General features: G+C 40.8%; 1 protein-coding gene across 2 annotated transcripts in view; it reads right to left on the bottom strand.

Moving 5' to 3' along the window:
• The window catches only part of LOC111865203 (b(0,+)-type amino acid transporter 1), a 123801-nt gene that overhangs the window by 87733 nt on the left and 23761 nt on the right, over nucleotides 1-12307 (bottom strand). The window contains exon 1 of one of the 2 annotated variants that reach the window (XM_023853050.2): nucleotides 3872-3973. The exons of the other annotated variant lie outside the window; for it this stretch is intronic. Within the exon in view, the coding sequence (XP_023708818.1) occupies nucleotides 3872-3929 (58 nt within the window). The 5' untranslated portion in view covers nucleotides 3930-3973. Of the gene's footprint in view, nucleotides 1-3871; nucleotides 3974-12307 lie in introns of those variants that run through there. 2 annotated transcript variants of the gene reach the window in all.

Genomic DNA, 12307 nt, shown 5'->3' with positions numbered 1-12307 from the left:
CTTGACCACAAATGGTATGATCCCTGTTCCTCACCTTCCATACTCACCCGACCTTGCCCCGTGCGACTTTTTTTTGTTTCCTCGAATGAAAAGAGACATGAAAGGAAAGCATTTTGCCGATGTTGCTGAGGTGAAGAAAAAAACGACGGAGGCGCTGTCAAGCATCTCAAAAGATGAATTTAGACAATGTTTTGAAAAATGGAATAAAAGACTAGACAAGTGTATTAGTGTAAGTGGAGAGTACTTTGAATGGGATTGAAGGTTTGTGCTTAAAATTTGAATAAATAAGTTTAAAAAAATAAGTTCGGTTTCTTTTGGGTACCCCCTCTTACAAGTCCTCTCTCAGTACAGGCTTTACAGCGCAGATCATGTCTATCTTACGTATCTTATGCTACAACGGCAGCTTAGTCACTTGAACGGTCGTAAGCTTGATCACCGCCAAGTTTAAGTCTCTTATATTTTCTATGTCTGGCTTCACATTGTCGTATGCTCAAAGTCAAAATCACATTGCGACTGACGGTCGGTCAGTCAGTCAGTCAGTCAGTAAGTCTTGGTGTCGAGCTCAATCTGGGGCTCGTGACCAGATATTTATAACTGTTTGACAGTTACGGTCTTGTGATTGAGGGGCGCCCTCTTTGATGAGAGTATGGGTCTGTCTTTTGTATATGCTGCTGATCCTTGTCAGCCCAGTCTTTCTCGAGTCCGAGTCTCGTGGGTCTGGCGACCATATTTTACTGTCTCAGATTTGAGACTTCCCTTTTCGTCCCTTCCTACGACTCGCAGGGTCACGGTGGAGGTATTCGAACCCGCCTCCAAACGGGATTGGTCCTATGCTGCGATTAAAGTCCTCGTTATATAGGCCCGGCACGAACCACCCAGAAAACGTCTCTTCCAATATTGCGTGTTCTGTCTTTGCCGGGGAAGCAACATATCCACAGAGCCGTTCCCTAACTACAGCTGTTGTACTGTCTCCTGTTTACACGGCTGTTACTTGGCAATGGGTCTACATGTCACAATATGCTTAAATCAATGAAGGAGGGAGGCAAAAGGTTCTTATGCTGTGCTGTCAACGTAATGACAAATGTCGTGTGACGTATGAGAGGCTGACACTCTTCTTTAAAATGTAAATTTGACAGCGTCTTGCAGCATCGCTGTAGTAGTTACGGAAAGGAGCGAAAAAAAAATTGAAAGAATACGAAATTAAACATCCGAGGAATTTCAAGGAATGTGCCAGGTTAAATAGAACTGAGAATGACTATACAAGTGTGCGGAAGAAATTAAATATTTATTCCGTAAATTTAGGAAAAAGATGAACACGGAAAGAAAATTGTTTATCTGAAAAGAGGGAGTACAAACTCAGACTCCCAGGACCTGACCTTCAGCAAGCCCAACCAATCAGAAAGACACAGGGACAGAGAAACACTGTTTTAAACGTTTTATTGGCCTTGACGCTCTCACAGCTGTTGGCTACCATCGTCTGTGTTGTAACGCCGTGAAGTTTGGCAGAAATCCACTGATGACTTGGAGATATGTTTCTGCGACACGTCAGTAATGAAGTTCTATTGAATTACATGGCGTTAAAACCCCATCCAAAAAATATATTGCTCCTGTGTTTAATTAATTAAGCACTATGCCATAAAGACATATAAGGAGTGGAGGTGTAGCTCCACATTTCTTCGCCTCGGTACTAGATGGAGGTGAGCGGTCAGCTTCACACTCCTACCGCTGTTTGTTGTTTATCGTCATCGTTGGTTAACTAATTACGTTACTTAGCTAGTTAGTTATTAAGTTACTTTCTTAATTGGTGAGTCATTTAATTATAGGCTTACACGGTTGGTTATTTATTTGTTGTTTGTTTTATTGTTATGCTATTTAATTAGTCCGTCTGCCAAAATGAGATGCTTGGTTGCTGGTTCGGGTGAGGAGATCTACTGTTATTATGTAACATAATGACGCATTACTGTTATTAATTTAATTAAATTAATTAATTCGATCCATTTCTGTATTATTTATCCGTTTGTTTATGATTGAAATGCATAAATGTAGCCTTAAATTGACATTTTATACAGGATTTAAATACAGCTGAAACTGAATTAATAGGAAATTATTGAGGCTATTTCAATTAATTTAAGTATTTAATTATTGTGTATACAAGAGTAATTCTATTGATGCTGCTTTACCAGTATCGACCTTCAATGACTCGTGGCCTGTTTCCGAGAAAATCGAAATTTTTTCGGTTGACCCACGTAAAGTTCCCGTACTTTTAGAACAAGAATTACTAAATTCACCAAGCATATTAAAAACAGGTAAATCAACAGGAATCCCGAGGCCTATTTTTCCACCATTACGACATTTCCTCGTATAAACTGTGTATAGAAGTGACAATGATGTAACGGCGAGTTGAGAGCTCTGAAATTGTGCAACTTCGAGTGGTCATAGCAACAATCTGTTGAGTGTAAAGAATCTTAATGAACACAGGTTATGTGACACCACGAACGAGCGAGCAGTATTTTGTTTCGCTGTGCTGTCACGTGTCGCAGTGACTGAAGACGGGATTTGGATTGGTAATTGGATTTATTGACCACTAACCGGTCGTAACTACAATTAATTATAACATTGTTACTGATTTTCACATCACAAAGCACTCCACGCTAGTCTCTTCAGTCTGTCTCCACTAGTCTTCACGGATTTATAACACAGGAATTATAAAAGTCTCCCTAAATCACACACTTCCAAAACCACTGCAATATACCACACATAAAGTCTTCAAATAACATGTTAAAACTTCACAGACTGACGTCTTGTGCTCTTCTACACTCCTCTAGCTTAACTGCTATCCTCTTGTCTGCGTGCTTCTGCCACTACTGCTCACTCGTAACTCGTTACTTAGGAATTCTGTTCACTTACATAGCCGAGGAACGGACATGCATCATAGGAAACACATGTCACGTGGTCACCATCTACTGTTGTGTGACGTCACTGAGGACACAGAAAACACAGCTTCCTCTATTGTTGCGTGTTGGATTGTGTTTACAGAGCTGTTGCCTGTCAACGCGTTGATTAAATCGTATTTTATCCTGTTAGAACTGATAATATTTTGTTTCAGGATATGTGAAGTGTAGTACGCTGATAAAAGGATACTTTTTATATCGACTATTTGTTAGTGTTATTCGTGGTAGGTGGTATTTTACAGCGGCCTATAACATATAGGACTGGAAAGGAATAAAGTATAAATCAGGAGAAATCTAGAATATGAACATCTGATATAACACATGATGAAACTTCAAGTTAAATTCTCAATGGTTTTTACACTAGTGTACAGAAAACTAAACAGAATGTGCCAAGGGCATTAGATATTATTGCACTAAGAAAGAGTGACAATAGACTGAGGAAAACTGCATAATGAGGAACATCATAACTTTAACCACTGAACCTCTTTCTAAGGGGCACAACAGAGTAGTTGTTTCCCATCTCACCTAAGTATGGTAACAGGTCCAGTTTCCGAAACTTTGTATTTTCTAGTTTCTAAAATACCAGACGACGGACAAATTCCGAAGATCAAGTTTTGCTGTTACACCATCGTCAGAAACCTTTAGAATGTATCAGTAACTTGCGCTCCCTGCTAAATATTGTCAGGATCACCAAAAATGATTTTTGAGAAGATTTGTACTATCGACGAAGTTGCATGACGTCACATCCCGGAAGACTTTCATCTTGAGATTCATAGCGTTGTCAGTCTCGAACCTCCGTTCTCTCCAATTGAGAGCCACGCCCACACACAAACACCCAACACGGCGCTAACATCCAGAATGAAATAGGAAGACGGTATTCGTGAGAAGCAAAGCGGATAAGAGAAGAACTGACTGATTACCTTGATGAGCAGACCGCGCAGAAGTGGAACAGAAGAGATCCCAGATCTTCCCTCTCATCGTCCGCCGCTCCCGGCAACAGGGCACGCACTGGCGGTTACCCAGAGCAGACAGGAATAACTCCAGCTGCTACGTGCTACGTGAGCGGCCCCCAACACTCTCCCACGTGATTTTATTCAGTTCCTGCTAATTACGATTATTCAGCGGCTTCTTCTTAATTGTTTCATTCAGGCAGTCACAATTCTTCTCAGTTTTGTACTCACATATTTATTTCTTTTTGCGTAGTTCTCACGTTTGTCTTTTCGGCGATGTCTCGTGTTTCTACGCCTTTCCTATTTCTTAAATTGTATAATTCTGATTCTCGCTATTACAGTCTTTCTATATTATAGTCTCTAGTTAGTTGATTCTCTATGCTACAAACCGGAAGGTCGCGGGTTCAATTCCAGATGAAGTAACTGGATTTTTCGATTGACCTAATACTTCCAGCCTCACTATGGTCCTGGGTTCGACTCATCTTCTAACAGAAATGAGTACCAGGAATCTTCAAGGACGGCCGGCAAATTGGGCTGACGTCACCGCCATCTGTGAGCCGACTGTCTAGAAAATGTAGAAGCCTCGACGTCTCACAGCCCTATGGGCTTCCACGGCCTATTACAGGGGTAGTTAGCTTTTTGATGTGCTATATTTTCTCAAAAAAAATCGCGGCCGAATGGTAAGAAGTCCTGCTTCGTATACAGAAGATCTCGATTTGAGAATACCTTAAAAATCGGCCATATCGCTTTTGTCCATATATTTAGCAATTAACATTAATTTTCCCAATCGATTCCATATGCTTTTTGCAGTTGAAAATCATCTTTATACTGTGGAATATTTGCTCAAGGCAAGACCTGTGAAGCCAGCAGAGACAGCCGTTGCTAGGAAACGACTCTGCAAACATGCCCGTTGCTAAGCAACAGATTCGTAACATGCAACAATGGAGAAATTGTTTTCTCTATGCGGTCCGTGCGATGGCTACGTAATGGAACAGTAGAAGAGCTCTTGGGAGAGGTGTTTTCCGTGCGTTCCGTACCGAGGCTACGTAACTGTACTTATTCACTTGAGCCACTATCTTCTCCTGAATTTACGTCTTCTTTGTTTTATTTAGTCTCTTTTTTTTCATCCACCCCCTTCGCTCCAGAATTACAGATCTCTTTAATGGCATTAGAACCTCTTGAGTAGGGCCCCAGACCACTTAAAAGCTTAACAAACTTTCCTCTCAAAAGTCAAATTTGTGACCATACAGATGTAATTCTTCTCTTTCATAAAATAAAGACCAACTGCAATATAACCAAGTAACACAAGAATTGTTGTGTTCTCGAGAGAAAATAGAACCTGTTCTTGACACTAGGTTCGCCTGTTTCTTCTTCTGCTCATACAAGTTCGCTTGCCACATTCCAGTAACTACCGTTCGACGTCTCGTGTTCGGGAAAACCGTTATTCATGTCTAGGCCTGGACACAGGCAATCCTGAGAGATCTTTTATTGTTTTTCTCGGTATCTGCGAGGTACATTAGGAGACAGCGCGTCGAATTAAGTAACAATCGCTTCTCTCCAACATTTCTTGATGACAGGACTTAGACCTCAGTAGCAAGCATGGGGCTTGTACTCCCGCATAGTGCCAAGCGGGGTGACGGGGAATCCCTGCAGGAACGGACGAGCTAATTGCACGGCGAGTGACACAGCGCGAACTCAACATGAAAAGAAAATGTTCACAGACAAACAAATGAATAATACTGTGTACTAGGGGCGGGGGGCAATTATTTCGAAAATCATAACCGTAACATAAAGTGTGGGAACACTTGACACAGCTTTGTATTCAGGGACTGAGTTTGACGCACAAAACGGACAAAATGTTAACTTTCGTACATTATTAATTACACGGCACAGAAATAACGTGTTCTTCTGTCTCTTCATTACAATATTGCACTGCAATCTCGGGCCACACTCATAAATATACACACACAGACTCATAATTCTACATTTTATAGCGTTGATTATAACGTCGTTAAATAACCAAATTAAAAGTAAACAATTTGTGGAAAGAACCAATCGTCTACTTTCTTTTGATATGACACGGACCGCATAGAAAACCACAAAATTGTGGGGGACACAGACAGCAAGATGACAGCATAAGCCTCCTAACAATAATTACGAAGGACTACATACACAGGCAGCAAGGTAATTTTCCATAAGCTTCCAAGCTTAAAAAGGGGGATAGATGGACATACACAGAAAGATTATCTCATAAGACTCCGTTTATATTGTGGTGTAAAGAAAATTTACTAAGCAAGGACCCGTTGCTAGGCAGCGGTCAGCGCGCCAATGGACTGACTGTGAAGTGGTGTTTTTACGCAGTCCGCGCCGATGGCTGCGCACTCATCAGTGGACACAATAATTAGGATCGGTGTGTTCTACGAGGTACCTGCTGAGATGTTATAAACGGGGCAAAGTTTAGAGCTTAGTCAAACTCGTGTGGAGGCGGGGTTGAATTCCGTCACCGTGACCCTGCGAGTCGGAAGAGGAGACGAAAAGGGAAGTCTCAAGTCTGAGAAAGCAAAATATGGTCGCGAGTCCCAAGGGAATAGGACCCGAGAAAGACTGAGCTGGCAAGGGCCAGCAGTAATTACAAATAACATCCGTCCTCTCGTCAGAGAGGGCGCCCCACAATAACAATACCGTAACTGTAAAATAGTAATAAATATATGGTTATGAGCCCCAGATGGGGCTCGAAAACAAGACTTCCTGAGAGACCGACCGTCAGTAGCAATGTGACTTTGACTTTGAGCTTAGTCAATTGTGGGATATTCGTGAGAAGATAAGGACCTTAGCAGAAGACACCGTTGGGATCCGTTACCAGGAAACGACTAGTAAAAGCAGGCTGAGAAGACTTAGCGTGTGCTCTAGTGATTTGAAATCGTGAAGATTAACGATGACACTATAATCACTTGCAGTTATAATCTATACGTGGTCAATAAATCGAGTCACAAATCAAAACCCCGCCTGTAGTCACACTTCCTCACGTGACAATATTTTCAAACTAAGGAGTGTAGGTTAAAAATGACTGTAACAACAGCGCAAGCGCATTATTGGAAATACAATAAGTAAAAAGGGCTAAACGTTCCAGGAAACGGCTCACGATCCGGTTTCATTATTTCCTCATTAACAGAGGAAAGCGGGTCATCATTTGAACACGTGTTTCGGATATGACGTACGTACTCTCACAACAAGTCTGTCTGCAGCAACTCGCATTTCCCGAGTAAATGTTACTGACGTAATTTCTTGGACTTATGTCGGATATCGATCGTCTTAACAAACATACACAAACTATTACATCAGATCAGAACACCTGCAATTCAATGCGGTATTTGCAATTAGCATTTTATGACGTCATACACTCGGCGCGTGATATTAATTATCAGCTGTTAGTTCATTGTGCTTTATCATCTTTGTTGAAATCTTAAAATTGAATAACTGGAAAGAAAATTAAAATATACAGGACCAAAAATTATGACACAAGATCAAACAAGAGAAAAAAATTAATTAATTAATTAGAGTTGATCGGAGTTTAAGTTACGAAATGTCTGTGACAGCTCAAGCACTAGGATCGTGGGTTCCAATCCCACTCAAAACATGGTTGTTTATCTGCTTTTATTCTGTTGTATTATTTTATGCATAGGTAGCGGCCTTGAGACAGGGCTGATCCCCCGTCAAAGGAGTCCTACCGACTTTCTCTCAGTTTCAAATTTTTTAATTAATTGATTCTGAGTGGGAGCAGGCCAGAGAACCTAACCCACCAATGTAGAAGAAGAAGTTATTTAGGTTATCAGGTATGTTAAAAACAATTAGGATATAGAAAATAAATTATTAATAATCATAAGATTTAATGACAAATAACGATCCAAGTCCAAGTCCAAGAATAAAATTGTACACAATAATGGTACGACATATTCCTCCATGCGTGTCAGACATGTTGAGAAGAAAGATACAAGAACAGACGAAGAGTTAAAGATGTTATGGGATATGTGACACTAGGTCATGGGTTCGCATGAGGCGTTTCTTTTTCATGTTATGTAGAACACCCAAAAATGGATGATTATTTTTATTGCTAGTGGGGTGGGAGTAAGTCCCTTGTACTGCGGCCACTTCTGGCCTATTGTACCAGCCCCAGATGATAGGTGAGGGTGATTGTGGAGCAATTGGTGGAATGAAGACTGGCTGGGGAAACCGAAGTACTCAGAGAAAACCTGCCCCAGCGCCACTTTGTCCACCACAAATCCCACTTTACCAGGCCCCCAGGATCGAACCCGGGCCGCCGCGGTGGGAAGCCAGCGACTAACCGCTTGAGCAATGGCGCTGCCAAAAAAATGGAAGATAGTCTATGACAAATGATGAATTTTTGGAATATCAAAAAAACATCAAGTTATCAAATGAAATATTCATTCGGACGAAGGGAGCCTTTGAGTTTCTTGTTATAATAAAATAGCTCTTATACAGAGGAACCAGGACAGCTACAGGCTGGGCGGCCGGGGTTCGATACCCCACAGAGTCAAGAAACTATTCTCTACTCCACAGCATCTAGACCAGCTCTGAGACCCTACCAGTCTCCTATCATATTTGTAACGGGGGCTGTATTACAAGTGGGTAAAGGGTACGGGGCGTGAAGCTGACCATTTATCTTTATCTAGTGCTGAAGTCAAGAATGGTGGAGCTATTATGCCCACTCCATGTGTCTTCATGGTGTGGTGCTTAATTAATTAAGCACAGGGACAACTTTGCCTTCGCCATTTTACACTTGCAGATGCGCAAGTTAACTGGAGATGTTGGGTTCACACTTTGAGATTTCAAAAACGTCCAAATATATTCTAAAAATACTGTTTATACCTATAAGAAAACATCATAATTCTTTGTTATAAAATTTTAGTAGGTTCGTTACATTTAGAAAAGAAAAATATTTAATTCCGAGAATCAGACTAAACTGGTAAATACATTCCTCGGGCAAAATGACGTGTCACTTAAATCTGGAGATGGTAATTTCATGTGTCATTCATTCACTGTATGGCATCCACAGCTGGTCTGGGCTTTGACGCGAGAGAAAGTACCCAGGACTCTTCCGGGAATCAAACCTGGCCTTTCGGCCCGCAGATCGCGACTTACTGACTCGCCCATGTACATTGTATACAAGACTGAATAGCTGAACTCTAAAGGTTTCTGACTATCGTGTAATAATAATTATGACTATTATTTTGAACACTGTCTATCGTCTTGATTTCCTTCAAAACGCTGTGCTGTAAAGATACTCATTCAGCGAGCTGAGCCCTCCTTGAGAAGCTACTAAAAACTTCCCAACATTTTATGGAACCCCAAGGTTCATTACCATGTTCACAAGAGCCCTCCACTGGTCCCTATCCTGAGCAAGATCAATCCAGTCCATACACTCCATTCTATCTCTCTAAGATCTATTTTAATATTATCCACCCACCTACGTCTTGGTCTTCCCATGAATCTCCTTCCTTCCGGCTTTCCCACCATATCCTATACGCGTTCCTCCTCTCTCCCATTTGTGCTACATGCCCTGTCTATCTCATCCTCCTTGACTTGATCATTCTAATTATACATGGAGAAGAGTACAAGTTACGAAGCTCCTCATTATGCAGTTTTCTCCAACCTCCTGTCACTTCATCCCTCTTCGGTCCAAATATTCTCCTCAGCATCCTGTTCTCAAACCCCCACAGTCTATGTTCTGTAAAGATACCATAGACCAGAAAATTATTCAAAGATTAGATTAGAAACCTGCATGGAGTATATTTCCGTGTGTGTTCTTTGCTGTCCTATATACGTTATTGTCCTTGATGTTAATTTATTTAAGTCATAAATCTCGACTCGCAAAACCCAACACACTACACATACCGGCCTTCTACACACATTCATAAACCGTTTCCCCTCTGATTTGTTAATATTTACCGCATTAAATATCGTTCAAATAAACATCACATATGTCAAACAGTACGATCTTCAGGCTTGTTACGCCAGTTCTTTGTTTTCTTTGCACGCAGCGTAACAGAAGTTCCTGTGGTAGTAAGGATTCTGATGGATTTAATATTAGCTCCCCTGAAGATGTAAAACTGATTTCGGAAATGAATTTCTCATAATTTAGTTCTTCAACATAAATCTTTGGATGACCTGAAGTAGAATTGTGTGTAAACAATTGTAATATTCAATTGCTGATGCCCTAAGCGTGATCCGAAACACAGACGTAACTGATTACCACCGTGTACACATAATTAGGACAGAAATGAGAACCGTATCTCTAATACTGTCACGTGTTAGTGACAAAACACGGGGTTTGGATTGATAATTGGATATAATGAAGACTCATAACTAGTCACGTCACAACATTATTCAGGACAGAACAAGAAAAATGAAACCTTTTGAAATCATATAACATTACTTACTTTCTTAGTATTATAGTATATAGTATATAGTGTTATATAGTATATAGTATATTCTTACTGCATTAGTACCTTTTGTCCTCATAGTGTTGAAACTGTTGGTGAGGTTGAATATATCTGTTTTGATACTTGAAGTCCGGTGAACGTGATGGCCCATTATAAAAAAAACAGAGCTGTATTAGGCATTTAACTCCGCGTCACGTGCACTGGAATATCATCTTGATTTTACAAATCGCAAAAAAAAACACGCGCTCTTCAATTGTTATCAAAATATATTAAATATTCTTGCCGCAGATATTCCCATCTTACCCAAGAGAGCTTTAAAAATATAATAATTCATTTATGTAACTCGATACCTCGAGTGTAACTTCTACGAGATAGAAAAGCAAGATTAGTTCCATTGAGGGCTTATCACACACTACAACAGTCTCCTTGACTATTTCGAGTGCCGTGTACATCAGATGTTTTATCATTCACGAAGTGCTAACAGGGTTAAATCTTTTCACAAGGTCAGATTTTATTGGCCATTCGTACTACAAACTCCCGTAAAATACAAGGAAATTTTTATTAGATTTAAAGGATTTAGAGGATATAATTTTCGTCCTTATATTAATTTTCGACGTAACGATAAGAGTAACAAGAAATATTTATTGTTTATTTAACGACGCTGTAAGTAGCACAAACTACATAGTGTCGAACGTTATAATAATGAATTGTGAAGGTTGTGGAAGGAGATGTTTATGACTTATTTCAAGGTACTAGCTCAGCAATTAGCCACACATAGAACGCGCGGTATAAGGTATGAACTGTCTTCGCTCGAACGCTAGGTTCGTGAGTTCGAATCCCACTCGAGACATGGATGTCTGTGTGCGTTTATTCTGTGTTTGTGTTGTACTGTGTGTAGGTAGCGGCCTTGCGAGGGGCTGATCCCCGTCTAAGGAATCCTACCACCTGTATATAGATTAGACCCCACTTTAATAAGTCCTTTTCTCGTAATTCCCTCTTCTGTTTCGCCTCTCCAGAAGAGCTCTTGTGCGTCAGTTATTCATTCTGTCTCCAAAGAGATAAAAAATTTTCCGTGGCCTGTAGTCTGCAAGCGAACTATACCGACCGAGCGACCGCCGCTTGTCGGCGAAGTTAGTGCCAACTTTTGCGGATAGAGGGTGTCACGTGATCAGCTCAACGGATCCCCACAGCCGTTAATTTCGATTTTCTAGACCGGACTTCAAAGAGATACTTTATGGAATTATCTGATAAAATTATTTGCAGGCAATTCATCTTGACAGCATTGTAATTATCGTCTTACAAGTTATACGCATTATAAGACAATGATATGTAATAAGGAATGGATAATACCATCAGTGCCTTATCGATATGACATGCTGACACAATTATCTCTTGCGTTACGTACATAGGCACAGGACACATGACAATAATAAGATATATCGCAATCAGGAGGAATTGTGTGGCACATCTTTAAAAATACATATCATTAAGTTCGAAAAATTTATATACATATTATAGTTTTTTTTTTTGCAAGTAAATATTCCAGCGCCGGTCACGGTAGCCGAGCGGTCTAAGGCATGCACTGTCTTCGCTCGCTCGGAAGCCGGGATCGTGGGTTCGAATCCCACTCAGGGCATGGATGTTTGTGTCCGTTTTTCTGTGTTTCTCTACAGGTGGAGGCCTTGCGACGAGCTGACCACCCGCCCAAGGGTCCTGCCTATGTCTAAGATCTAGTAAACCGAAGTGAACGGAGTTCATGGAGGTAGGCCTAGGCCCAAATGAGGGTTGAAGCGCCAATGAAAAAAAAATACATTCCAGCAGAATTATCGGCCCCTCCTTCTATAAGGGCGCTCTAACCCACACTTCACACTTCTTAGCTATAGATAGGGGCCATCTTGTTGAAAACAGGTGAAACCGCAGTTAAATAACGCAACAGTAATGACAC

This window comes from Cryptotermes secundus, unplaced genomic scaffold (assembly GCF_002891405.2).
Source record: "Cryptotermes secundus unplaced genomic scaffold, Csec_1.0 scaffold238, whole genome shotgun sequence".
Classification (NCBI taxonomy): Eukaryota; Metazoa; Arthropoda; class Insecta; order Blattodea; family Kalotermitidae; genus Cryptotermes; species Cryptotermes secundus.
The sequence above is the reverse complement of the archived record's forward strand: the minus strand, read 5'-3'. Positions and strand labels throughout refer to the sequence as shown.